We start from the raw sequence: 27,372 nt of genomic DNA, 5'->3' as shown, positions 1-27,372 counted from the left end.
GAATGATGATGCTTTGCTTTCATTTCTCCCATTAAATTAACTGCATCCAAAAAACACACAAGGCCTGGAGGAATTTAATTACTGTTCCCACTGTATTTTCATGGTTGCAGTTTATAGAAGCTGCACAGGGTTCATGTGGAAAAGTTGGCGAGATGTGTCACTGGGGAAAACGGTTTAGTCTTTACCAGCCAGGATATATAAAGTCAAACGATGCTATATTTTATTAAATCCATGGATGAAAGCCTGAAACCTTTTTTTGAACATGTTCCTGGGAAGCAAAGTAAATCCCATAGAATAGAACACCTCAGCTCTTCTATGTTTTTCACTCTCATGTGGCTGCAGCCTTGAAGCTCCCACCTCACCCACTTCCACCCCCCGCCCCCTCGAGATTTGTGCTTTTGAGATGCTCAGCAAAAGATGAAATTTGTTTCCAACAAAACAGGCTGATGCTATCCGAGGTCCTTTTGGTCGTGACAGGAGTGTTTTGTCGTGATTACCTGTGGGTGCAGCGGTGCAAGGCTGAAGAAGAAAATAACCTTTTTTTGAACCACCTGTTTTTCAGCAGAATGATTTAAACGCTCTCCACAGTGCATCAACACGCATTATAATTCAAGAAACATCGAGAACTGCACTTTGCATTCTGATGTTGGCATTAAATGGGTGCCGTTTATTGTAAGCATTGTGAACGGACAATGGATTGCTTTTGATTCTCTTGCTCCAGCTGTGAGAAGAAGCGGCTGTAGGAGACATAGGTTGCTTCCCTTCCTGTGTGTGTGTGTGTGTGTGTGTTTGTGTGTGTGCGCGAGTGCAACCCTCCTAATTAGTGTTCTGTCTATGTTTGTTTTCTCTGAGTCGTTGCTCCTCTGATCACAGAGAAAGCAATTTATCAAAGAAAAACAATTTACAAACAAACAAGACTCGCCTCACTTTGTCCTCGCACATGGATCAAAATTGATTTTCTGCTTCAGTGTGTTTCTTAATGACATGTGATGTTTGTTGATTGTATAATTATCTTTGCATATGAGTGATGCTGACCTGCAGTAATTTAGGTCATTCAGCTGAAGTCTTGCCTCACCTCTGACCCCCCCCCACTTGTTGTAGGAATGATGAGCCATCCTCCGATCCCCATCAGTGAGCTGGCTGAGCACATCGAGCTGCTGAAAGCTAATGACAACCTGAGACTCTCCCAAGAATACGAGGTGAGAAATGCTTTATAATTCTATATGAGTAAATTGATGACATCTTTATTGTTCTAGATGTTAAGCCTGTTAGTCCTTCGCTTCATAAAATCTTATTTAACATTTGTATCTCTCACGCTATATGTTCATGATTTATTCAGCACTGTAATTTATTGCTGTTACTTGTCTACATTATGGAGCACTCTCTTTCCATTATCCTCAAATGCACCACTAAATATGTCTCCGCACACTGTTAATGTGTCCGTATTTGATATTTCTTCCCAGTCTATCGACCCCAGTCAGCAGTTCACCTGGGAGCATTCAAACCTGGAGGTCAACAAGCCCAAAAACCGCTATGCTAATGTCATTGCATACGACCACACCAGGGTCATCCTGGCCCCCATAGAAGGTGAGGATTAGCTGGAGGACAAGAGTAAACTAAGGAAAATGTTAAGAGATTTGTAATAGGAGAGGCTGAGCAGATTTGCGTTCAGGAGGTTGAACAGAAAGGGTGGGGGAGGGCTGCATGATGGATGAAATCTGAAATTGCAAACAGTGCTCAAGACTGGCTGTGTGCAGTGGCATGAGACTGACAAATAGCACGGGTGCATTCAAGTGCAGCCAGCACTCCTCCAGAGCAAGAAGGGGGAGAATGAATTTGATCTGGAGCTCATGAATTTACACCGACAGAGTCTTGTTTGTTTGCTGTCGTCCGCTAGTCATCCTGCAGCCGTCTGTTGGAAGCTGCGGCTGCCAGAAACAACACAGCTCGTTAGGCTGTTTGATGTCATACATGGAGGTTAATTTATTATGTCGCTTATGCAGATTGCAGTTTAGCAAGAGTCTCACAAGTGTCTCGCTTGCAGGTATCCTGGGAAGTGACTACATCAATGCCAACTACATTGATGGCTACAGGAAGCAGAATGCCTACATTGCTACTCAGGGGCCTCTGGCGGAGACATTTGGGGACTTTTGGAGGATGGTGTGGGAACAGCGGGCCGCCTCTATCGTCATGATGACACGGCTGGAAGAGAAGTCACGGGTAGAAAACCAATCCACCCACTGACCCAAGATTTTCATTGTCTACAGTGTTGTTGTCTTAGTTTAGCCTGCAGTCTAGTTCTCACAGCTGTTTGGTGAACAAACTTAATGAAACTGAAATCTGAAACCTAGAAATACTGATGATGATGCTTTTTCTTTATTCATGTAGATAAAGTGTGACCAGTACTGGCCAAGTCGCGGTACGGAGACATACGGCATGATCCAGGTCACGCTGCTGGACACCATGGAGCTGGCCACTTTCTGTGTCCGTACCCTTTCTCTGCATAAGGTAAATTATTTTGCTCTACTTTTCCCCCCAATCCTCCCTTTCATTCACCACTCTGCCTTTTCCTCTTTTAATTACTGTCACATGCCCCAAAGCCTGTTTTTATTGGTCAAGTTTACAGTTAAGAACGAGCAGCTAGAGTTATCGTGAGTTTCCCCTGTTGTTGAATGAGCAGTGCACACAGAGAAAGAAAGATTAGTCTGGGATTCATGGAGTGTTCAAACCAGGCCAGGCTTTGTGTGTCAGGTGCTGAGATTTGATCACTGTCGGAGGCAGAGTGCTTTCTTATAGCACAGGACTAATCTAAGACGGCCAGACTAGTGCGTCTCTGTGGCCTACTTACCATCACAGAAACTAGGCCAACTGTAGCTTCCAAGTGTAGCAGCACTTTTCTAAATTTTTGTTGATGTGTTGTGAAACGTCAAGTTAGGAGATCTGTCCTGCAGTAGATAATCATGGCCATGAAATATCCAGCAACACTAGTAAGCAATTGTTCTGTGTGAAGAAAGTGCATTATGGCTTGTATGACAGTAGGTAAGAATTAGGATGGAGTCATAATGAATGTAGATATTCCTGAGAGTGCAGTGGGGATAAAGCTTTGACATGCACGTGCACGGACAACAGTCTCCTGTCTTGTCATATTAGAGTGGCAGCAGTGAACGGAGAGAGGTGCGTCAGTTCCAGTTCACAGCCTGGCCAGATCACGGTGTGCCCGAGTACCCCACCCCCTTCCTCAACTTCCTCCGCAGAGTCAAAGCCTGCAACCCTCCGGATGCCGGACCTATCATTGCTCACTGCAGGTACAGTACATACACCCTAGTTTGCCTTAAAAGGAATGTTTGACACTTTGGGTAATAAAAGAATTAGGTCAGTTTTCTTAAACATGAAGGTTCTGTGAGGTGAGTTTTTTTCGTATAAAGGCAGGAAACAGCTAGGATAGCTTTGTCCAGCAGTGATAAAATAAGTCTACCAGCACCTTTAAAGCTCACAAAATCACACACAAATTGCACATTATGTCTCATCAGTGTAGTGTGCAGAAACAAAAGGTTGTGGTTTTAGAGTAGATATGTGACAGTGGTTGCCAGCAAACCTCACAGTGATGACAAGACAGCATGAAGTCTCCGCGTCATTAGTCATTACAAGTCATTAATATCTTGAGTTTGTGAAGTGATGTTCTCAAATAAATTCACAGCTGTAACATCACTATTTATGTGCATGTGAAACTATGTCATCTAAAGTAGGTTGGAAAGTGACAGATGCCGACTGGATTGTCAGCGTGCAACGTGTTGATTGGCTTGTCGGCTCAGATGTAAAAACAGGGTCAAATTTTGTCCCTGTAATTTTTATAGGTTGTAACCTCAGTGTTGCATGTGCACAGAGAGGGAATTGTGTGTCTGTCTCTCTGTCAGTTTTCATTAAACATACTTACTTTACATGCTTTCACACAAAAGATTTCCATAGCTGAGATTTATTTATTTATTTTTTACATTTCACACATTCAGATATGTATTTAATTCGCAAATATATTTTTTTTCACATGCACACAAAAGGTGATATGCAACTGCAGACTGTGAAATTATTTATGAACATCATTTCACAAGCTCAAAATATCATTGGCCCTTACTCCTATACACATAGCCTCGGGATAACCATAAACTTTAAACAAGTTTAATGAGCTGTAGCACAGTGATATCAGTCTTGTCATCCAACTCTTGGGAAGTAAGCAAATAAATTCATCCCCCAAAATGTTGAACTGTTTCTTGGAATCAAATGTCAAAAGTAATTAAATGGTTAAATAGTTAAATGACCCCACTTCTTCCTCTCCTTGTGTTAGTGCTGGTGTTGGTCGCACTGGTTGTTTTATCGTCATTGATGCCATGCTGGAGCGCATTCGACACGAGCGCACTGTGGACATCTACGGTCATGTGACCCTCATGCGCTCGCAGAGGAACTACATGGTGCAGACGGAGGACCAGTACAGCTTCATCCACGAGGCCCTGCTGGAGGCTGTGGCCTGCGGGAACACTGAGGTGGCCGCCAGGAGTCTGTACTCCTACATGCAGAAGCTGTCCAAGGTGGAGAGCGGGGAGCACGTCACTGGCATGGAGCTGGAGTTCAAGGTAGAGGAGAAAGCAAGGGACAAGTGTGCTGACTGGCTCACAAAGTGGTTCCAAAAAGTTTTCAGTTTGTGGCTCCTTGAAACAATGCCATGTGTACTTCATTTCTGACCTCGTCTGACAACCCCTCAGATTTATTTTGCTACCGAGGCAAACAAACCTAAATAACCCTGCACCTTTGCTTACAAAATCAGTTTTCGTTAACTACATAATAAACTCTGAACTTGTTTTGTTCTCTCTTTCCAGCGACTGGCCAATACCAAAGCTCACACGTCGCGGTTTGTCACAGCCAACCTGCCGTGCAACAAATTCAAGAACCGACTGGTCAACATCATGCCCTATGAAACCACCCGCGTCTGCCTCCAGCCAATCAGAGGCCTGGAGGGCTCAGACTACATCAACGCCAGTTACATAGATGGATACAGGTATGTATTCATCCTGAGAACACTAATGTGACCTGACCCTCTCATCCTCTTATGATGGCTTGATGAGTGACTGGATTGGATAGGTTTTCACCACGGCTCTCTCACCTGTCACATCCTGTCAGATCTGTCGTTACAGTATACATGTTTTCCGCTGTTTGTCTCGCTGCACGGCACTCGCTTCGGTCCCCCGGTGAAGGGGATGGATGCCAAAGCGCTTCTGATGATTCAGACATTAAGAGTGGTTGTACACACATGTTTTGATTGTTACTCTTCTTGCCTGAAGCCTGACCCCCTTTTCAGTCTGATGCATGACGGAAGAACAAAACAAGGAGGAGGTGCTTTCGTAATGTGTGTGTGTTTGTGTGCGTGCACATATAGGCAGCAGAGAGGCTACATCGCCACCCAGGGTCCCCTGGCTGAGACTACAGAGGACTTCTGGAGGATGCTGTGGGAGCACAACTCAACTATAGTGGTCATGCTCACCAAATTGAGAGAAATGGGACGGGTAGGGACAAACACACACACACACAAAGCAGTACAGTAAATTTCAGGTCTGTATACAGTGTCATCAATGTTTTATTTTCTTTATTCTATTCTCTCAGGAGAAGTGTCACCAATACTGGCCCGCTGAGCGCTCAGCCAGGTACCAGTACTTTGTGGTGGACCCCATGGCTGAGTACAACATGCCTCAGTACATCCTGCGGGAGTTCAAAGTTACAGATGCCAGGGTGGGTACATGGTGTCTGTGTGTTTAAAGACTTGTCCTCATATTCTATGTTGTATTCAGTGTAACAGCACACTTTCTGACTATTCTGCTCTCGTCCTGATCCATCAGAGCTGTCAGAAGGCAGCAGTGCAAAGCATGTCCTATCGACCTGTAGTGTGTGGTGGTTAGTGTGTGTTTTGTATGTGAGTGTTCGCATTTATCGACATGCAAACCTAAATTACTCATCCAACCGTCCTGTCTCCAGCTTACCTTGATAGCAAATGCATGTGTCTATGTGTGCACATCTACTCGTGCACATATGTGCCAGTCATAGATAACTCCAGTCAAGTGTGTCCTGCGCTGACGCCACATTGACAGATACTCTATTGATCTCCATTAAAGGGGAGTCAGGAAGGCTGTGCAGAAGAGAAAAGATGTAATTGCCGACTGAGTGGCTGACAATAGCAGACACACTGACATACAGCATGAAGTTAACCACAGCCACTGATACAGGGTCAGATAACAGTAATCATTGGAGAGAAAAGAGATGTTGCCTGGCAGAGTCTCACTCCTCAGTCGATACAGCAAGAAGAAACCCTTTAAATAGTCCCTTTGAAATAATCACCTGACATTAACAATAACTACACCTTTCAGGGATAAACATCTTGATATGTCCTATAATTTCCTCACTCCGTCAGGATGGCCAATCACGGACAGTGCGTCAGTTCCAGTTCACTGATTGGCCAGAACAAGGAGTGCCCAAATCAGGGGAGGGCTTCATTGATTTCATTGGCCAAGTGCATAAAACCAAGGAGCAGTTTGGCCAGGATGGACCAATCAGCGTTCACTGCAGGTAAGCGGTAGAGTCCATGTTTGTAGCTCATGATGAAACTGTTAATTTAAAGTACATATAATTAATTAATATTCAGCATGTTGATCTGAATGTAGCACGTTGTTGTCCGAGCTCTGGCACATTGGAAACTATGGTTAAATGTTTGTGTGTGTGTGTGTGTAGTGCTGGTGTGGGGCGGACAGGTGTCTTCATCACTCTGAGTATTGTCCTGGAGAGGATGCGTTACGAAGGGGCAGTGGACATCTTCCAAACTGTCAAAATGCTGCGCACACAGAGACCAGCCATGGTGCAGACTGAGGTAAACACTGAACTGCATGTGGGACTCTCAGATTCATTAAGCAGGGCGGAGGCACACATAAGGAGAACTCTGGTACAGCATATTATTGATACTGCTCAAAGCTGTAGTTTTAAATGAAATATCCATGTCTCATTATGGATATAACTGTTTTATTTCCTTGAGGAAGGCATGTCTTTAAAAGTCCCTGTGTTTTCACAAATGGCTTGAATAGTGACAGAACAGAAAACATCAAACAAACAAACATTATCATACTGTGTAGTTGTTGACCCATAGGTCTCTTCCCGTTTATAACAATGACATAATTTTATTGATTTTCATCTGCATCCTCTGTTTCTCACCCAGGATGAGTACCAGTTCTGCTACCAGGCTGCTCTTGAGTACCTGGGTAGCTTTGACCACTATGCAACGTAAGTGAAGAGACAACCAACCATCTTTCTGCATCAAGGTCCACAAACAAAACTAACAAGTGAGAAAGACGGCCTGAAATAGCGTGAACATTGAACCTGTTTTCCAGGAGCAAGGCTCAAAGATGAATTCCACACCAACAAGGACAAAAAGCAACCAACAACAAAAAGCAGCAACAAGAAATCTTTGTCTAACAGCAGCCACACTCATCAGGAGTCTCCCTGAGGAGCTGGTGGGTGTGGAGACTGTCCATGTGTAATCCATATACTTACCTCAGTGTTCCAGTGTGAAGGACGTATAATACATATGTGTCGTGGTCAGCTATCTCCAATATGAACCAGTGAAATACAAACAGCTTCTGAACAGGAATTATGATAATATATGTGTATAAAAAAAACAAAAAGAGAAAAAAACAACAAAAACACAAAGAGCCTGGATATTTGCTGCACCCTAAATGGGCTTTTTATCCTCAACTTTGTATCTATTGGTTTGATGTACTAAGGGGTTACAAAGTGCAAAGGTGAACATTTCTATGTGTCCGTGAGTCTGTTTCAAAGGTGTCTACTGCTACCACAGATAGTTCTGATTATAGTTTAAAGCACACGACTCGGTTATGAATCCGCACGAGTCTACAGTGTGGACTTGAGGGCTGTTGGAGACGCATGTGGATTTTCATTTACCCAACGCACAGTGCCAAGAGAAACCATGAAACGTGAACATGAACTGTGGCCTACAAAGAGAGTCAGAATAACATAGAGTCAGACTCAAGACCCATCTTAACACGCCTGCTAAGGATCAGTTCACACTCCCCAGTCACCAAACAGCAGGCCTCCAAACAGTAATTAGAGCCCATCATGTCCTCCACCGGACTGAGATTTGTTTTCCAGTGCATTCTTCAAACAACAAAACTTGCTTGCTATTTGCTGTAGTCCTTGTTCATCCTCCAGCTCAGCTCCTCTTGATGTCAGCCCCATTGTGTCAGTTCAGCAGTGGCTTATTGAAAGGGATGCTGATGAAAGAAATGAGCTTCAATGCTCGTCTTTCTTGAATTCAAGGCAGTTCTCGGCCCATTTCGGCAGACATGATCTTTATGTGTTTTTACTGTATGTCTTTGCCTTACGCTGACTTATTTCTTGTGTTTCAACATGCTGCTTAATGTTCACGCGTTGTGTGCTATACTTTTATTGTCAGACAGTATCTTACACTGAAGATGAAAGTTGTTTCTTGATCATCTTCCTCCTCTGAAGCTTACCTACTTGAATTGCACCGTTTTGCAGTTAAATCACTCTGATATTTTACTATTTAAGACTACTGAAAGATAATGAAGAATATCCCAAATACAAAATAAAAACAGTCCTCTCTCCTCACCCAACTGACCCGCTTCCACATGAACGCCATCAAAATTCTCTCTGCTGAATCACAGTGTATAGAACATCCCATCTTAACCAAATGACTTTTCCTCCACTGTCCTCTCCAGTACAACTGCACAAGCCATTGATATCAATATATATCTTTTCTTGATTTGACATATAATCATATTTGGTCCCGCTTGGTGATTGAGGAGCACAGCGACGTTCTAGTGTGTCAGACATCTGGGGCAATTTCACTGATTTTGTACATACAGTCTAACATTGGAGTCCTATACAGTACAGTTAACATACGTCTGAGCACAAGATATAACGTGGGATTGGATGTGATGTAGTTCTTATCGTCGCAAAAAAAAAAAGCCTTATTGTTATTGTTCACTTTGTCATAATTATTTCATATGATTTTTTTAAGATATTTATTATTCTATTTTGTTACTTTTTACGTATGTTTTTCATTTATTTATTTGGGATATCTAGCAACTATAACCAATAAGATGTTGTTTACTTGTTTCTTTGGCGAGCCAATGTTAAAGTATGATATTGTCACTGTTTGTTTTATTTTATTTTATTTTTAATGGTCAGTTTTGGTGCTTTTTTATTTGCTTTATTATTATAAACTATGCCCTCTGTGCAGGGTGCTATTTGATACTGATTACTGATGTCCGACTAGTTAGCTAGAGATGTACGTTAGAGGCAGACCTAGTTTAAGTTTACAGTGATGCCCTTTTGATTCGCTCCCTCACTTGACCTCCCTACAAACAGCTGTGGTGTGATCATAGCAACAGAGGTATGGTCCATCCCATCGTGATAGGTTCAAGGGCATCAGTGGAATTAGATATATAGAGCAGACTTGTGGTTGAAAACCTCAGACAAGCTGTTGGTATTTAGTTTGCTGGAAAGCACATAGTAGCAGGCGTATTTCTGACAGAGACTGGGTGAAGAATTGCCCAGCTACACACACACACACACACACACACACACACAAAGGTTGTTGTTTAAACCTGAAATTATTCTGATATGAAATCTATGTATGGTCCAGAAGTCTTGACAGTGTGTGACATATATAAAATATGTTATTCCTTGGATTTCTAATGGTTATTGTGTCAAGAGAAATATAAAAGGCACACACACAAAGCATAATATGAAATGTGTTGAGGGCCAGCTCTGGTGATGCCACCCCCCTCACATATGTACCTGTTCTTTCCTTTCAAACCATGGATGTAGATATTGTATCTTGACTTTGTATTAAAAGCAGGATGATTGGATATACAGCACAACAAGCTGTTTGATTCCTGTGTTTGCTTGATTCCTGTGTTTGTTGGTTTTTTAATACCCTCGTCGTCCACTAGGTGGGACCAAAGTGAATCTAAACTGAAATGCATTCCCATCACTTCACCCAGTTTTTACTCAACATGCTGTGCGCAGAATTACACCTAATAATGGTTTAATTTTGGTTTTGCACAGCAAATCTAAACTGTATTCAGGTCTGCTGTAACTGTAGTTCTAGCACTGCAGTAATATGATTAATCCTATGAGCCTGGAAAGACTTTCATTTTCACCCTCGTATTGTGTTCAGGTCAGGTAACCCATAACTTAAACCTAGAGCTGTGAAGTACTGAACAGTTGTAATATGTATTTAATTTGTCTTAAACATCTGGGGAACATAGGACTCTGATATCTGATACCTCAGATATAATCAGCTGTAAATTCACTAATAACGAAACTCATAGACATACACCTGACCAGCTCACCTCTGCACGTGTTTGGCTTTTCAGTATTACATGCAAGATACAGAAGAGACGTTTGCCTGTATAAAAGTCACACAGAGTAACATCCTCATTGTTTTGTGATCTGTCTTGTTGATATGAATACATGAAGACTGGGTTTGATTGGCTAATCCTTTAACCTACTATAGTATGTCCTTAAAATCTCTCAAAAAGCCAACCACTCTTTTGTATATAAGATTTTCAAGTCGTAAAAAAAGAAAATGAAAATGTGGATGTGAGGAATGCATTGTTCTGTCCATCCTGGAACAATTCATATATGGTTATTGGTAGTATTTCCTTCTTGAGATGTGTTGAGACAGGCCCAGTAACTTTACACCTTCAACTGTTGTTAGACAGCTATTCATTATGTAATCAATCCCACTTAACTGTATAAGGAAGCATTAGTTTTTAATGCAGGTAGCTCTCTAATCTCCTTATCTAATGGTGACAGTGTGTGCCAGACAATTCAAGACAAGTCACGGAAGTCAGTACCTCCCTGAGCTGCCTTTGCTCCAAACAAACACCTGCTGAGCACGATAGATGATATTTATATGGTGGTGTTAGTGGAAGCCGCAGTGTGTGCATGATGTGAAGTTAAATTCATCCATACCCATCAACGCAGAATTCAACCCTGGAAAACTAACTGATATTCTGCAGGGCTATTTGATTATTTTATCTTGTTTTCTGAACAAGTTATATGTACCAGTGTTAGAATTCACATCTTTTATCTGACAAACCACTCTAATTTCCAATATTTCCTTCACCAAACTACACTACCAAAGGGCTAAATAGCACAACATAGGTGTCTTCAAGTGTTCATAAACTTCAAGTGTTTATAACTGTGACGAAGGAGAGCAAGAAAAGAAATTATAAAACTATTGTAAAAATGATTCTGAAGTCATGTACAATTTTTCTGACTGGTTTCACATTACTATATTTTCACACTTTACTAGAGGACCCTGAAAAGACGGCACGCTTCTGTTTTACATGTAGACTGCAAAAGTAAATGTAAATAATACTTCTGACAGCACACAACACATACTGTGGTTATATCTGGCACAGTATTTGATCCAAACCTCTTAGTATTGTGGAAAATACCAACATTTAAAATACTAAACTCATTTTAAACGTTGACCACTCAGAAGTTACTACATTTGAAATCCAAATACATGGGCAGGCACCACACTCTGAGCTGCACCTGGAGGCAAAGGTGGAGGAGAGGTGAGGAGGGCGAGTGAAGAGAGCCAGCATCTGGAATGACACCATGTAGTCTTTTAGTCTGAGCACCTGGTGGTGTGACCGTGTGGGCAGCTGGACCAGAAAATGTGGGCAGCTTCCATATAATTCAAAATGAAAAGAAACTTCATCTGAATAACCTCTGACACTGTGGTGCATTTGTTGTGTACAGTATAGTAATACTCAAGGTGTACATAGTGAGTGCTTGTGTGTGTGTGTGTGTGTGCAAGTGAACAATAGCATTATTAAAAGAAATCCTGGTGCCATAAGTAATCTAAAATGCAGTAGGTTACAGTCATGTTTTTTTTATTTGATTAAATTAAAAGACAAAAATTATGAGATTTGGTTTAAAAAGCTTTTTAATGTAAGTTTTGTTTATTCTTTTCTTTTACAGGAGACACATTGAACATGTCATTTAATAATGTTAATTATGCCTCCTTTCATTCAGCGTCCCAGTAAGACATCATAAATCTTACGTATTTACACCAGTGTCCTCCTGTGACTTGTCAACATGTTTATGTTCACACTTTGTGACAGCACGATGGTTCATTTCATCGTGAGCTTATGTTTAACAGCCAAACCTAATTGCGTTTTTGGCTTTGTCTGCTGCTTTTTCCCCCCAAGGATTTAAAAGCTGTATTCATCACATCCTCAGATGAAATTTGCAGTGACGTTCAGGATGATATGTTCAAAATACTGTACTGAAAGACTTGCATGCAGTGAATAAAAGTGAATAACTGCATTGAAAAAATACAATATGACTGAAAATAGGAATTAGATAGGATAGAGACATATATAAACACATAATAGAAACATATTTTTACAGTTAAATTTTTAGACTTTTATTGTCTGCAACAAAGAAATCACATAATAATGAAAGCCCATCTGTACTTCACTCAAATCTCATCACACAGCTCACAAATCAATTCTCCTTCTTCTGAGTGATGTCGTGTCCAAAAAACTTTGTGTGTATTTTTCAGTGACTTTAAAAAATGAAAATACTTTTTAACAGCTGTTGCATCATGTTATTTATTTGTGTTGTAGATCAACATCAGTCATTCTCTGATTTCTATCTGTGCAGGCTCTGCAGGTTGTCTGGCAGCAGGGACAGCTGTCATGTCTCAAACACATGTCTGCTGTCTCTGCGTGCTTGCGTCGTATTGTGTGTATGCCTGCATACCTGCAAATGTGTGTGTCAAAAGGTCAAGTTAATGCAAATTATGCCATGAGGAGTAGAGACTTGCCTTTCCACTTTCCTTCCTCTGTCGACTGCTTTAGTTTGACTGAAGATTCCCACCTCTCACAGCTGATTGGTTGCCTTCACACTAACAAATTGTGAAAGTAGGCTGTCATTGGCCTTTTGTTTGTCACCTGTCTCTTATTTCTTTAGACATACTTACAGGAAAGACAGACAAAGAATCACACCCGAGGCATTTCACTGAGTTTGTAAACTTGAAGACTTCAAGATACACTCACACACTGCATGTGTGAAAGTGTGCAAGTGTATGCGTGTGTGTGTGAGTTGTTTATTTTCCATCATGAGCTTGAAAGGCAGGAGATTCTCATTGGACAGCTCTTTGTGAGTATAAATATTTTACTGTTTTTCACCTTTTTCATTCTTCTCCCTTTCACATCATTCATAATGTTTAGTTGAGATTAGGTAACAGTATATCGTATACATATGACCAACTGTAAATCACTCTGAGCACCAGGTGTGCTCAGTGCTCTTGTTACGTCGGCAGTGTTTGTAGCTGCTGGTGAACAGTGAACCGATTCTCCAGGGATCCCTGCTGTTGCCCAGAGACTGCAGATTAACCTCAGTTGGACAATAGGCTGACAGTTAGAGGGAGAAAGTCAATACAGGTGTTACTCAGGCAGGTTTCCCTGGAGCTAGTTTACCTTTTGCTTTCACATAAAGTAAGTGGATCAGAAACAAACAAACATTTCTTTTACCCATTTACTCTTAGGGCAACAGTGTTGTCAATGCTACACATCAAAACATATTTTTGTTGATATTTTTTATGTCAGAAACTGCCTCTGTGAATAAAACACATTAATCTCTGTGGAAAATCTGAATTCAGCTGATGAAAACAATGAAAGGAAAGATAATGAAATGTTTATGCTCAGCACGTTGGAGTTGTTTTCATCCACAATCCAGCACATTTGCTGATGTTCCCAGTGTGCAGAAATCCATTTAGCTTTTTATATATTTGTAGGATTTCTTAACTTCATACTGTTCTGTATCCATCCCACCTGTGTCTTGTATAAAAACTGGATCATCATTTTGACATTTTTCTCCGGCTCTCTTGGGACAGTCACCTAGATGGACACCTTGGTGGAAGAAAAGGCATCAAGTTCAGTGGTAACAAATCTAGACAGAGTCTGGACAGTGCCCAGATGGAAATCCCATATCTGCATCACTCCCCCTACACCAGCGTGGTCCTCAGGTAATTTAAACTTGTTTCCAGACAAAAAAATCTGATAACACGCTGTTCTCATTTGTCTCAGCGTGGTGCATTTGTCCTGTTTGTGTCCTCAGAAAGCAGACCATAGCAGAGGAGAACCTTGAACGATCAGATGGGCTCATCAACCATAATGTAAGTAAGCTATATACTACCCAGTATTGTATAGTACGGTATAGTAGTCAATAACTGACTTTTTTTGCCAACTGGGGACAAAGTCAGGTATTTCAGATAACAAACTCCAAGCCTGCGTCATGTGCAATCCAAATAAAAGTCCCTCCACACACACACTGGAGTATTTTTTAAATAACTACAGTTTTTTTTCTTCCTTACAGAACTTCCTGAAGCACAACAAAACCTTCCACAAACTGTTTCAGGATATTCCTGAAGCAGAGAACCTGACAAACTGTGAGTTGAGCTCAAGTTCACAGTCTGTTACTTATTATTGATTATAGAAACCACATCACATTGGGTGCCTTTTTTTTTCTTTTTTACTTCCTGTCTGATTAAGTGCCGGCCAGTGCTTTGTTTGCTTAGAGGTCAGCAGCAGAAATAGAGCTGAAACACTTTAATAAATGATTGAAGTGTCAAGGTGACACTTCAATCAGGCACTTCAATGACACAGGTGTTTCTCATTGGAGTAACACCTACTTCACAACTTCAAATTATATGTGTGTGTGTGTGTGTGTGTGTGTGTCTGTTGTAGCATTCACCTGTGCCTTGCAGAAGGAGGTGCTGTATCATGGAAAGCTCTTTGTTTCAGAGAACCATGTGTGTTTCCATTCATCCGTGTTGCTGAAAGACACCAAGGTGAAATCATTTAACTCATAATACCATAACTGCCTTGACACCACTTGGGCTTTCTCCAATTCAAAATCACTTTTCAGGACAGTTAAACTAATATGTTTTTCAGTTTGTGGTGAATTTAGCAGAACAGACTTTTGAGCTTAATGTCCCAGAGGTTGTAAATGAGCATTCAGCATTAGTTATCCAAGGAATTCACTTTGATCAAGGCTTTTTACCCTAATATCAAGGACTGGCTTCACAGAAGAAAATTACTTTAGGACCCCAGAGAGAAAATAAAATAACAAGCAGCCTTTTTTCTTTGGTTATCAATGTTCTGCTGGTGTAAATATGAACATAATGTCCTCTTAAAGGTGGTGATTCCTGCGTCCAGCGTCAAGGAGGTGAAGAAACATAACTCAGCTTTGTCCATGTTGTCTATTCAAACTGCTGATGGAGAGAAGGTCAGACTACACATTTTTTAAAACTCTATTCTATGATTTTAAGGTTCTGTTTGTATTTTCTTCACTTCACTCTTTTTTTTTGTTGCTATTTTTCACTTGCATATCAGTTTCTGTGTGGAGTACTCTAGACTGAATGCTACACAGATTGTAAAGTTCACTGAGACAAATTTATCAAAGTTGAATGCCGACATAATTGGACTTCAAAGGAACTCAGACAGTATGCACAGAATGCAAACAGAAATCCTTCCCTCCATTTGAACACCTTTGTACGGATCATCAGGCGTTCCTCATTTAACTTGTATAATATTTCTCATTGTATTTCTATCATAAATCCTATAAATGCTTGTGTACGTGCCACTGGCACCTGTCCCCTTTAAATTTAACCGAAGAGGTAGTTTCTCTGATTGATATTAACAATAATTAGAATTCAGCTTGACTCAAATGTGTCAGCTGGATTTAGCGCAAACTACCAAACAGTAAGAGGAAAGATGGAAACTGCTCAGGGAAATTGTGATTGAAATTCCTGCAGTGAACCTGATGGACTGTGAAGCTGGGATCTCAAAATGACTTCCTTTACACTTTGTTTAATGATTAACCCTTTCTCCCTGCCTCTTTTGTTCTCTTTCAGCACTCATTTGTGTATCTGAGGCACCGTGAGATGTGTTATGAACTCCTTCAATCGGTCTGTTTACATGCACAGGTAGTTGCTCCACTAACATGCATGCAAACAGCAGCATCACCTCTCACACAAAGGCCATTTGTAGTTTAAGCTTGTGTTTCTCTGTTTGTGTGAAACAGGGGGGCAACAGCAGCCCTCATCTCTCCTCTGCAGATAACGAAGTGGATCACGACACGGTAGGTTTGCTGCTCATCTAATTCAACCAAAACAGAAATTTCACTTATCTTGTTAATATAGGCAAGTCAATAATAACGCATGGTGCACATTGACAGGATATGGATTCTCCCTGTCTTTGTCTACAGGGCTCCAGTTATTCCAGCTGGGAGGACAGCATCGATTGTCAGGCCTACCTTCAGCTGAGCAGTGAAGGTGAGGCAGTGATGGTAAAGATGGAGAGAAGTGTGTAGGCGAAAAGTGACATACCACCACTGAACCCACCAGTGTGTATTTGTGCCTTTCCAGATCCTACAAGATGCAGCTCCACCCATCAAAGCAGCTCAATAGATGAAGATGACAGAGGTAAGAGATCACAAACAGACAGGCGCATACTGTAATATCTTCTCACAGTACCCAGTGAAAGTGTCATCACTGAATCACAAGCTGATTTTTCTCTCCACCAGCTGTGTCGTGGATTTGGAGGATCATTCAGAGGGTCACGGAGTTCTTCCTCCTCAGAGGAATAAGGAATTTTAGCATTCTCTTCCACCTCTACATGATGCTGTGAGTGGTATTCAGTACTGTACTTAACTGCAAATTTAATGTACTTGGGTTTTGTTATTTCATGTGACTTTATACTAAAATTCAGAGGGGATTACATGGACTACATGTATGCAGGTATTTGTCAGTGATACAACAGCTAAGATTAACTTCACCTTAATCAGCTGTGACAATGCAACACTATATTACAAGATGCTAGCAAAGCATGAGCATTTTTTCTCCATAATGAGCAGCATTACTTTTGATGCTTTGATAAAATAAATTTAGCTGATAACACTGCAATACTTTTCCTCAGTAAAACTTTAATTGCAGATCTTTTACTTGTGATGAAGTATTTTTGTCTTGAGTTTAACTGAAAACCTGAAAATGGGGAAAGTTTGGATAAGGACCGCTGAGGAGCTTAATCGGAGATGTTTTAAAAAAGCACGATGGGCTGTCATTCCTGGAAAGTGAACTAATAGGCCACAGAAGAACAATTTGTGTTTAATCATAGTCCCTGAGACATGCTTTGGTATGTTGACTTTCTGGACCGTCTGGAATCTGTTGGTAAGGAAATAATCTAATTCTCGAGATGTGGTCAAAGAAACATCATCACACAATGTTCTCTGAGGCTTCACACTGATATCATTTACTGATATCTTGCTGTTAGGTCTGTACACTATGTACCCATCTTAGATTGTCTGCTCAACACATGATTCACTCACAAAGTGAAAGTTCCTTGCCTTGGATGACTGTAAAATCCAAGGCATCCAGGTGATTATTGTGTGTTTGTAGGACGGTGTTGCTCCTGTTGGTGTCTGGCTACATCGGCCTGAGGATCCTGGCGCTGCAGGAGCAGCTGGAGTCTTTGGGAGCCATGACTGAGTTGTCTTTGCACCACAGCGAGTGAGTAGCAGCACAAACCTAAAGACATAGGAGGAAGTCTGTTGGGGACTGCTGGGACTACTGCTGGGAACAAAAAATTGAAGGTGGCTCAAACCGGTTTGAGTGACTTTTAAAACCATTACATGCAGATCAGATCAGACGCAAACAGGTTTGTTCAGCAGGTTCATGACGGCAATGTGGACAGAAGATAAGCAATGACATTCCACAGTCACACCCATAACTTAAAGGGTTGACATGTTGAGATGATGCAGCGAGTTTTACAACAGTGTGGAAGAAGGTATTTCTATCAACGGCAATGAATGAAAATGACTGAACAACATCTATTCAAAGATTTTACTACAGTATTCACATCATGCTGCTTTTAACTTCCGTGCATTTCAGAGTGAAATATTGTACATTTTACTCCACTCCAATTTTTTTAAGTGCTGCGGTTACTTTACAGATTCTGATTTAAAAAATAAATAAATAAATAAAAAAATCACATGAATTTCTTACAGAATATGGTGCTTTGATAAAACATTAAGTTAACACACAGCATGTAAAATTGTTAAAAGCTACACTTAAATTGTGACTACATATTAATGCATACATTCACATTTTTACTTTAGAAAAATTTTGATGGCAGGACTTGCATTATGGTACTACTTTTACTAAAATGATTAGTACTTCCTGCTGCACTGTGCTCACCTCATGCTGCTGCTTCTTCTGCAGGTACCAGAAGACGTAGCCTGTGGCGGAAGCTTGTGACAAACAAATCCTTCTGACAATTCATGTAATGCACCACTCTATTAAGATCCTGCTGCACACTCATCTCTGTCTAGACAGACTCCCAAAAGCATCTTAGCAGTGAGACCCAGTCCACTTGACATACAGTACATCTTCCAGTGAAACGTTTTTTGTCCAAAGAAATTTACAATAATATTATTTGATAGAAAGTAACCTCCTGTGTTAGCACTATGTCTAAAGATGATGCAGGTCAGCGAAAAGGTGCTTTAGGGATGTCTGAAGCAGACCACACATGTTGAACTACATGGGTGACTGGCTGCGTTGGCAGAAAACCACCAGGACAATATTTATGTCAGGAGAGCACTGGCTTTCTGCTGACAGATCAAAAACTGACACGAGGATCTCCTGCACTGAGCCATATGGAGGCAGCCTGCTGAAGCTGTGTTTATTTCCTGGCTGGTGAATAGCTGAGCTAAGCAAGCAGAGGTTGCTGGAGTCTTGGCCACCATGGAGCAACACAACCTGCCATAGTGAGAACAGGCTGAACCAGAATTTGAAAGAAGCACTTTGCTTGAATAACCTGTATGTTATGACATGAGAGCTCACGCTGTGTATGCTAACTGCTGGAATCTAATGCCATTTCTTTTAGAGTGATAACGACAATGATCAGCCAGCAGAGGGCAGTCACCTCCAATAAACCTGGGTGTTACATGAGGTACCAAGACAGGATTTCACTTAAACTTCACACGCACTGAAATGCCTTCAGAATACAAATGTTATTAAACTCATCAGCACCATTTTGTTAAATCAATTCTGTCAACACAAGTGAGAATTCGTGACGTCCACTGCTGACAAACAGCGTATCCAATTCATTTCCAGGACTTTGCCCTGACTTTAAATCAATTTTCAACAATCTGTGCATCCTTGGGAAGTGCTTCCAGTATGTGTTATCAAAAAATCTGAATGAGTAATCGTGTGTCCATAGTAAAATTGTGTGAAGTGGGAAAAAAATATGCAGGTCATGTTAAAATCTCATATTCATCAAACCACATTAACTTGTTTATGAAACTATTGTCTAAAACTTTTTCAGGCTTGTGAAAAGCATTTATCAAGGATTTTTCGAATTGTATATTATTTGAGAAAAGATTTTTTATGATCTTATATACTATCATTCAACACTCACTGCCATACCAAGTCATATAATCCAAATGCTTAATCTTTTAGGTCAATATGTACAAATAAACCTTGCAATTTTTGTATCTCTGATTACCAGATCTTAGTACCCATTCTTATGAATTTATGCACTGTAAAAAAGCACAATGAGTGTAATTAAAACAATACAATCAGTTTCATGTTTTTGTACATAAGTGATCTTTTTTATTATTTTGTTGTCCATAAAAAGGTCAAGATTCAGTCCCATGAATTAATTTCATTACATCATATTCTCAGTTCAAAAAAGCAACATGAAATTAAAAATCATAATACAAAGAATAGAATAGGTAAGTACAGTAACCATATAAACAGCCCACTAATATTGTCAGCCCCCCACCCACCGCTGCCCCGCTCAAACTCTAGCACGAAACTCAACAATACATCAGTTAGTATCAGCAATAAAAAATTCAAATAAACGTCCCATGTTGTTTTTTTAAAAAGCGCTTCAATGTTCCGATGTCATGAGTTCAGCTTTACCCTCACATAGAATACATAATAGAGATAACATCCCACCCCATCACTTGCTCTGCAAAACACAATAGACATGCATACAGTTTTCACTGTTCGACCCCACCCCCCCACCCCATCAATAAACATTCAGGGCCAGAAGATACGATATACGTCAACCATAGTGGTGCATCAATAACACAGCAAGTTTCCACCTTGTTTCTTGAAACCCATGAATGAAAGGTGGATCCAGTGGTTTCCCTGATAACGTGACAAGTCCAGGAGAAGCTGAGGCCTGCTTCTGCTATCAAAGAGGTGATAATTCTCTCAAATTCTCCTGACAGCTCAGATCCCTGGTTCAAGATGGTAACAGATTTCCATTATTTAAATATCAGACACATGAAGCATAGGATGAGAATGGAAAAATTCCCTGCTCTAACAGATGACAGAGGGCGAAAGAGAAAGAGAAAGAGAAAGAGAGAGAAAGAGAGAGAGAGAGAGAGAGAGAGAGAGAATGGTGTTCTGTAACCTTTTCCACTTGTACTCCCAAAATGGAGTAATCAGATCAGTGCTAGTTTAGTACATGTTCCCTTGAGAGAAAAAAAAAAAAGAAAAAAAATGTAGCTACTACCACTGAAACTGAATGGTCTCCTATGGAGCAGACACCATGTGTAGATCTGAGAAGTGGTGCTAGCGTGCGACCATAAGACCAGTTCCTGGGCTTTTTCAGATCTACACATAGGGCCTTTAACTACTTATTCAAAGGTGATGTTAGTATCCTTAATGCTGGCCTCTAGAAGACAGTCAATAATAATGAATACACACAAACTTACATTTTATACCCTTATTACACTTTGGATGCTTTGTACAATAGTGCTGAACTAAGACCTGCTTTTGTCATGCTTGATCTGGTACATATAAACGTGTAAATATACTGTATACTACAGTACATGTATTGAGTGTGTATGCACGTGTATGTTCTGTCTGTGTGTGTGTGTGTGTGTGAGTGTGTGCACGCGTGTGATGATGTGCAAAGATGTGTGTGGTGGAACCTGCACCACACCAACAGTGAGAGGCTCAAATATGGCTTGTGTCAGACATAAAGCCTGCTGCCACCCATAAGAGAGCTCCTGTACATTTAGGGCCACGGAGGATAAAGAGCTAGAGGCAGAGCAAGGAGGCATGATGTCCTGTCCTGGCACCCGATCTTAATTACACTGTTAGTCACAACATTGACACGCATGGTTTTGAGCCCAACAATCCATGGCCCTACACTACGTCAAACACGTTCAGATTAATTACATCAAGACATAAATGTTAGGAAAAAAAAATGCGCTGAAGGAGTCTGACTAATGAGTGTGGCTGGGAAAACAAACTGTGCTGTAAGACTACAAGTTCATCAATATTACAAACAGATTCTGACAAAACAAGGAGATTATTCTGAATGGATACGATCCTCTCTGGCTTGGTGAACTGAGCAGCTACTGTATCTCCCTATATCGTCTCCAAATCCAGCCAGAACGTCAAAGATTGTGTTCACCAGAGGAGAGATATTATTCACAAACCTCCTCAACAGCTGCGCTTTGGACTTAAACGTACAGTTGGACATTTTAGGAGACACACATTTGCTTTCTTGACGAGAGTCTGTATAGTCAGTATGAAGCTATAGCCAGGAACAGGTTAGCTTAGCTTGGCACAAAGACTGCAAACAGAGATACACAATTAGCCAGGCTCTCTGCGAAGGTAACAAAATTCACCTGAAGTTTTAAAAAAAACAAAACAAAACACACTAAGTCTCGGAAACTCAGGTGTAGAAACGGCATGTCATGGTTTTATTTCCTGTCTGGGCGCAGTCACTTTCACATAAGAGCTCATCTGACTCTCAACAAAACAGCAAACGAGCTCATTTCTCAAAGTGGCAAACTATTCCTTTAAATTTTACTTACTCCTGGACAGAGAAATTCTCAGTGTGGTTTTCAAATATCTTTGTCCATTTCAACCACATCATCACTCATAATCACCAATATGTAGGACTAGATGGGAAAAAGCAATACAGGGAAATTCAAAATAATTCCCTGTAAGTTGCTGTTGCAATTCTGTGAACAGTGAAAGGCTTACAGCACAGCCAGGAAATGAAGCGGCCATGCTCTGATATTATCAGAACAGAAAAATGAGAAAGAGGAAAGTATGAGACATCCAACAGCCATACAAGTTATGATATTATTTCAGACAAGTCCTTCTGTGTCTACTGTAACAGACACCAAAGGGAAGGAGACGGACCACCACCACCACCCCCAGACCACACAACTAATGTTGGTTAGTGTTAGCTGGCAGTCAGTCAGGTAAACATTGTGTGTGTGTGGGGGGGGGGGTGAGGGGGGATATGCTTGACCGGTGCTTGTCCACTGGTGATAGAACTGGTCAACATGTGGAGGTATTCTTCATACATACTTGGGCAAAAAAAAAAAAAAGCTTTCTCCACTTGCAGCTGTCCAAGTTTTCAGGTTGTCCTTCATTTTGTTTTTCTGCAATGCCTTTCTCTCTCTCACACACACACACACGTTCTCTCTCACATTCAAACATGCACACGTTTCAGGTGTCACAGGTCCATGGAGATATGAATATACGCTCAACACTTACATCCATGACTCATACATTCACTAACATAATTAAAAACTACATCTGTGTGCCAGAGCACAGCGTTGTTACTTCTTAATTCATCTGAAACATTTTAAAGCTGCGACTTACTTCTTTTCCCATGTTAAAAACTGTATCTGTCAAGTTGCTGAAACTTGAATTTTGTTTTTAGTGTTTCACCACATTCCGCAATACAGATGGATGCGGCTAATGATGTTTTAAAAACAGTTCTCACCTTTAAAACGGGATGTTATTTGAACATTTGTCGCACTTTAAAAGTAACCTAAAGGTGTGCTGCTTCAAAGACACACAGATGTGACAAAAATCACACATCCTTTTTAAGTCAGTTTCTCACCCACACTTGCAACATGCTAACGTCCTCAGTCTCACAGTTTCATTCATACAAACTTGGAGAAGCTGTTGTTTGTTTCTCAGGCATGCTGTGCCGCCAGGTCCTGGTTGATAAAGCGCCGTAGCCTCTCTAGGTACTGACTGTAAAGCTCAATGTCGTTGTGACCGGCTCCTTCCACCCAGAGGGGCTCCACCGCTTTGGGGCAGCGCTCGAACAGGGCGAGGCCATGAGAGAAGTCGATCACCTCGTCCTCTGTACCGTGGATGATGAGCACTGGAGACGGGATCTTTGATACCTTCTCTATGCTGAAAAAAAAAAAGAGTAAAAAACATGCAAAATTCAGGCAACCAGGATATGTTTCAGTTGGTACTGAACAACAATCACAAATAATGACAGTATGCAGTTCAGTCATCATGTCAGATTTTACATCTAAATTCTGTCTTTCTGAGTATAATCTGCCACTGTCGGCATAAACTGTGGCCCTACAAGGCTTGATTCTTTGACACAGCTTAATCACATTGTCCAAATACTAATTATGTTACCACTTCACAATGTCCAAAGTGATTCACAATAAATGCATTCAAACTCCATGGGAACAACAGCTAAATGAGTCAAACTGCTTCCACGACTATCAAAATTTCAAGAGTCACACTGACAACACAGAAAATAAAAATTAAAACACATTCTTCTCTGCAGAGAAACTTACTTTGGGAATGCATCAAAGCAGTATGTTTTCTTGGTGTCAGGGAAAGCCACTCTCATGCCAGAAGTGAGAGGAGAGTGGAGGACCACAGCAGCACACTCAAACCGTGACGCCAAGTCTACTGTGGGCACCGTGCCGATGCTCTGTCCATACAGGATGATATTCTCAGGGCTAATGCCATACCTGAGACAACATACACACACATACGTCAACACAAAATCTCAAAATGAGAGTCCTTTTTATTCTCTTAATATGTGAAGTGCAAAAAGAACCGATGTGCATCGTGCATCTGTATATTCTTGTAGGCATGTTAACATGGCTCAGTGAGACTTTCAGACCCACAAACGGGAACAACAATTCTTGTGTTTCATGTTAATGATAGACAAAGAGACCATCATAACCAAAGAGCAGAACACCTCACTTGTCCTTTACTGCAAAGCCACTAGAAAATTCCAAAAAGTATAGCCATTTTTTCAACACCAATACAGCATATTACCCTATCTGTTTAAATACTCTCTAATGTACAAAAATAGGGAGTAAATACATAATCTTTTATAACATAAATGTTGTCTCTAAGTTTTCATTTTCAGTGGCCTTAAAGTTCCTCTGTGTTGCCACCAGGGAATGTAAGTTATGCTAACATTAGGTTCATTAACCATGCTGGAAGCGGATTAACAAGAGGAATACTTTTCAGAATTTCTGAAGCTGCCACTTCCTGCAGAGCACAGTATGTGGCAGCCCATCATTGGCCTGTCTGATACAGAGCCATTGTTCAACTTTGATTCAATCGGCTGGTGGCTGCAGAGAGAGTACAGTGGTCAGCAGGGATGAAGTCTGTGTATAACCGAGCCAACCAAATGTTATTTTCACAAAAAAAAGAAAAAACCTACTGGCCAGTGATCTGAGCAGTTCACTTATTTATTCAGCAAAGAAACTTCAACTGGCACTTGGTGCTTGCTGGCTGTTCATTTCGGACCCAAAGGGAACAGGAACGGAGGGTTTTTACGTGCTTACCGGGAGCGCAGAGCATGCCAGGCAGCATCAATATCAGCATATAGGTTCTTCTCAGAGGGCTTGCCGGTGCTAACACCATAGCCTGAGTAATCATAGGAAAAGATGTTGCAGTTGATGCGTGTGCCTAAACCGATGTAGAAGCTGCTCATCTGGCCCAGATCTACTGCATTGCCATGAGAAAATAAGACTGTGAACCTAACAGACAAAGGAGAAAGAAGAAAAAGAAGGAAGTCAGGAAGTAGGCCGAGGCTAAGCAGGGACACTGCCCAACTGAGAAGCCCCCAGTTGACAGAAAAAAGCAAGATTGAGAAAAACATATTTGTATTTGCTTCCAACAAAAGACAGGCAAGATGATCAATCTGAAGCATAACCAAAACAAAGAGATACAGGGTTTTGACCTGTGTGTGCAGATATGTTTTACATCAAGATATTCAGGGAGGAGGTGTGTGTCTCACCTGGCATTGGGGGCACAGCGAATGTACATGCATCCCACCCTGTTTCCTCGACTGGATCTGGTCAGGAATACATCTGTCACATCCAGCTCTCTCTGGGAATACTGGAACTCCGCTCTCTCTGTGAGATGAAGTTTCCACCTGCCCTCACCCCCAGTACTGCTGCTACTGTTGCCACCTCCTCCTCCTCCTCCTCCTCCTCCTCCTCCTCCACCTCCACCACCGCCACCGCCGCCGGCTCCACCACCTCGATCACTTCCACTACTAGCACTGAGCCGAGAACGCAGCCCTGGTGCTCCAAGAGAAGGCACAGCAGCGCCAGAACTGGATCCAGAAGCAGGCACAACTCCAGAACCTGGATCTGGATCAGGGAGAAGGGCATAGGTGGGCTCTGGGGGGAGGAAAGCCAGTTTGGCTGCAATGCGGCTGGGGCAAGGGGGGCAGCAGAACAGGCAGCATAGCTCTCGTATGGACAGACCGTTCATCTTCTGGTAGAAAAATAAACACAGTAGGCAGAGTAATTAGGTGGTTGAAAAACAAAGTACAAAAGGCATGCAAGAGGCAAAATCTTTCACCTCTGTTTCACAACAACAACTGGACCTCCTCTGTTGCCAGAAAATGTTGCATTTTGTTGAAATATAATATCACTTGCAGTTATTAATCAGAGGACAATGTTGCAAAGTGAGGGAGAAATGAAATGTTTTGACATGTTGGACAAAGTAGAGATAAAGAGTGCTTACCACCTCCCTCCCAAAACCAGTTTTCCTGGGGGGAACCCTGTACAGTTATCCTGATACACACATACCTGGATTCAGAAATCCCTGGGTCTTGAACTGAACTGGCACACAATGGTGCCAAGGTTTTCTGGTCTAGTCACTTAGCCAGCAGGATCTTCATTTAAAAAAGAAAAAAAAAAAAAAACAAGAACAGATTTAAATTGCTAGACATCATGTCGCAATACACTGCTCCTTAAACATAAAATCACGAAGGCACAACTACTCTGGTCTTTAAACGAGCTCTTTCGACAGTTGTGACATGATAACTATTATCTCTTATTAAGTGATTCATTATCATTCTAGCTTCATAAAATATATCTGTTGAAAGCAAATAAAATTACACATAAGGTAAACCAGAAGGTAAACAACAACCTGGCATCACAGCTATGAGGATGAGATAACTTCGATTCAAAGATAAATGACAACCCGGACAATATGGGTTCAAACGTCAGTTGTTATTGTCATTTAAGAGCTCCTGTAACCAACTAGCGTTTATTAGGACGAAAGTTATGTGCATTCATCCATATACTGAAGCTGCTACAAACCGTAAAATTGCAGTGATTCAGATTCCCTGTGATCGTGGACACTGGTGACTAATTACAACACCCCCTCAACACAGACAGCGATCGACTGATATGCTAATAGTAGCTACATGGTTAACAACGATATTAACCTCTAACGTTAGCCAGTGATGTGTGCACACAACGAGAGCATTGTATTGACACAGCATACACACAAATGAAAAGGTGGATAAGCGACACGTTACTGTTGTTATTAGACTACAAAACGACCATGTTAATGCCAGCTAGCAGTCAAAATATCATCCCTTATCGCTAGCAAGGCGACCAGCTAGCGGCGTCGGCTAGCTCGCTACCTGACTAGCCTCAAAGCTAGCTACTTACCGATTTACAGAAGGTTAGCAGGCAGGCTGGTGTGCCCCTACATATACACAGAAGCAACACACGAATCCGAAGATCCTGCTTGTGTCTTGACATGGATGATTTTACTCAAGCGTACTGACAGCTGTCGGTGGCTGGCTAGCTGAAATTCATGGCAACCAGATTTTTTTTTCTACAACTGTCCATCCATGCTATCGTCCGAATAAACCCGGAAGTGACGTAGGGTCCTATTCCATTTCAAAACTTTATTACAATGTGTGTTGTTATAGGATCAACATCATTATTATGTCACACAAACACGGCCTGCAGTTAAAATCATGGGAAAACACTTGACGGGGTTGTGTTTATATTAACCTAAGTTATGTTAAACTCTCACTACATTTCACTGTTGAGTTTCCTTACAAGTTATTAGAACCAGTAACATACAACCAGTAAAGTAGGCTTTTCTGATGGCTTTATTTTATCCATTCTTCACAAGATTCTTTC

At 41.2% G+C, this 27,372-nt stretch overlaps 3 protein-coding genes across 12 annotated transcripts in view; 2 read left to right on the top strand and 1 right to left on the bottom strand.

Annotated features, from left to right (window-relative positions):
• Positions 1–9,956, top strand: part of LOC124069122 (receptor-type tyrosine-protein phosphatase S-like) — a 64,397-nt gene extending 54,441 nt beyond the window's left edge. For all 10 annotated transcript variants that reach the window (XM_046407914.1, XM_046407912.1, XM_046407913.1 and 7 more), the window contains 12 exons: positions 1,102–1,199; positions 1,464–1,587; positions 2,045–2,220; positions 2,389–2,508; positions 3,151–3,305; positions 4,340–4,625; positions 4,869–5,047; positions 5,426–5,552; positions 5,650–5,775; positions 6,452–6,606; positions 6,769–6,904; positions 7,247–9,956. In XM_046407914.1, coding sequence (XP_046263870.1) covers positions 1,102–1,199; positions 1,464–1,587; positions 2,045–2,220; positions 2,389–2,508; positions 3,151–3,305; positions 4,340–4,625; positions 4,869–5,047; positions 5,426–5,552; positions 5,650–5,775; positions 6,452–6,606; positions 6,769–6,904; positions 7,247–7,315 — 1,751 coding nt within the window. In that variant the 3' untranslated portion in view covers positions 7,316–9,956. The remainder of the gene's footprint in view (positions 1–1,101; positions 1,200–1,463; positions 1,588–2,044; positions 2,221–2,388; positions 2,509–3,150; positions 3,306–4,339; positions 4,626–4,868; positions 5,048–5,425; positions 5,553–5,649; positions 5,776–6,451; positions 6,607–6,768; positions 6,905–7,246) is intronic.
• A 3,127-nt stretch (positions 9,957–13,083) lies between these two features.
• On the top strand, positions 13,084–19,668 carry LOC124069502 (GRAM domain-containing protein 2B-like). The gene is made up of 13 exons (XM_046408719.1): positions 13,084–13,257; positions 13,994–14,125; positions 14,218–14,275; positions 14,476–14,548; positions 14,847–14,950; positions 15,298–15,387; positions 16,016–16,087; positions 16,186–16,242; positions 16,369–16,435; positions 16,529–16,585; positions 16,687–16,786; positions 17,558–17,668; positions 18,380–19,668. The coding sequence occupies exons 1-13, from the start codon at positions 13,184–13,186 to the stop codon at positions 18,393–18,395; spliced, it is 1,011 nt and encodes a 336-aa protein (XP_046264675.1). The 5' UTR covers positions 13,084–13,183; the 3' UTR covers positions 18,396–19,668.
• Positions 19,669–19,741: 73 nt separating this feature from the next.
• Positions 19,742–27,119, bottom strand: abhd17aa (abhydrolase domain containing 17A, depalmitoylase a). Its single transcript, XM_046408717.1, has 6 exons — positions 26,890–27,119; positions 26,017–26,102; positions 25,215–25,699; positions 24,760–24,954; positions 23,749–23,928; positions 19,742–23,347 (listed from the first exon to the last, which is right to left on the bottom strand). Exons 3-6 carry the CDS (start codon positions 25,694–25,696, stop codon positions 23,122–23,124), a joined length of 1,083 nt encoding a protein of 360 aa, XP_046264673.1. The 5' UTR covers positions 25,697–25,699; positions 26,017–26,102; positions 26,890–27,119; the 3' UTR covers positions 19,742–23,121.
• Positions 27,120–27,372: the final 253 nt, after the last annotated feature.

The sequence above is a fragment of the Scatophagus argus genome, chromosome 13 (assembly GCF_020382885.2).
Source record: "Scatophagus argus isolate fScaArg1 chromosome 13, fScaArg1.pri, whole genome shotgun sequence".
In the NCBI taxonomy this organism is placed as follows: Eukaryota; Metazoa; Chordata; class Actinopteri; family Scatophagidae; genus Scatophagus; species Scatophagus argus.
The sequence above is the reverse complement of the archived record's forward strand: the minus strand, read 5'-3'. Positions and strand labels throughout refer to the sequence as shown.

Coding starts and splice junctions, on each gene's coding strand:
- LOC124069502 (XM_046408719.1), top strand. CDS start 13,184: ATGCGTGTGTGTGTGAGTTGTTTATTTTCCATCATGAGCTTGAAAGGC. Junction 14,549..14,846: donor AGCAGAGAACCTGACAAACT/GTGAGTTGAGCT, acceptor TGTCTGTTGTAG/CATTCACCTGTGCCTTGCAG. Junction 15,388..16,015: donor AAACTGCTGATGGAGAGAAG/GTCAGACTACAC, acceptor GTTCTCTTTCAG/CACTCATTTGTGTATCTGAG.
- abhd17aa (XM_046408717.1), bottom strand. CDS start 25,696: ATGAACGGTCTGTCCATACGAGAGCTATGCTGCCTGTTCTGCTGCCCC. Junction 24,955..25,214: donor CGCTGTGCCCCCAATGCCAG/GTGAGACACACA, acceptor TTTGTCTGTTAG/GTTCACAGTCTTATTTTCTC. Junction 23,929..24,759: donor TGGCATGCTCTGCGCTCCCG/GTAAGCACGTAA, acceptor ATGTTGTCTCAG/GTATGGCATTAGCCCTGAGA.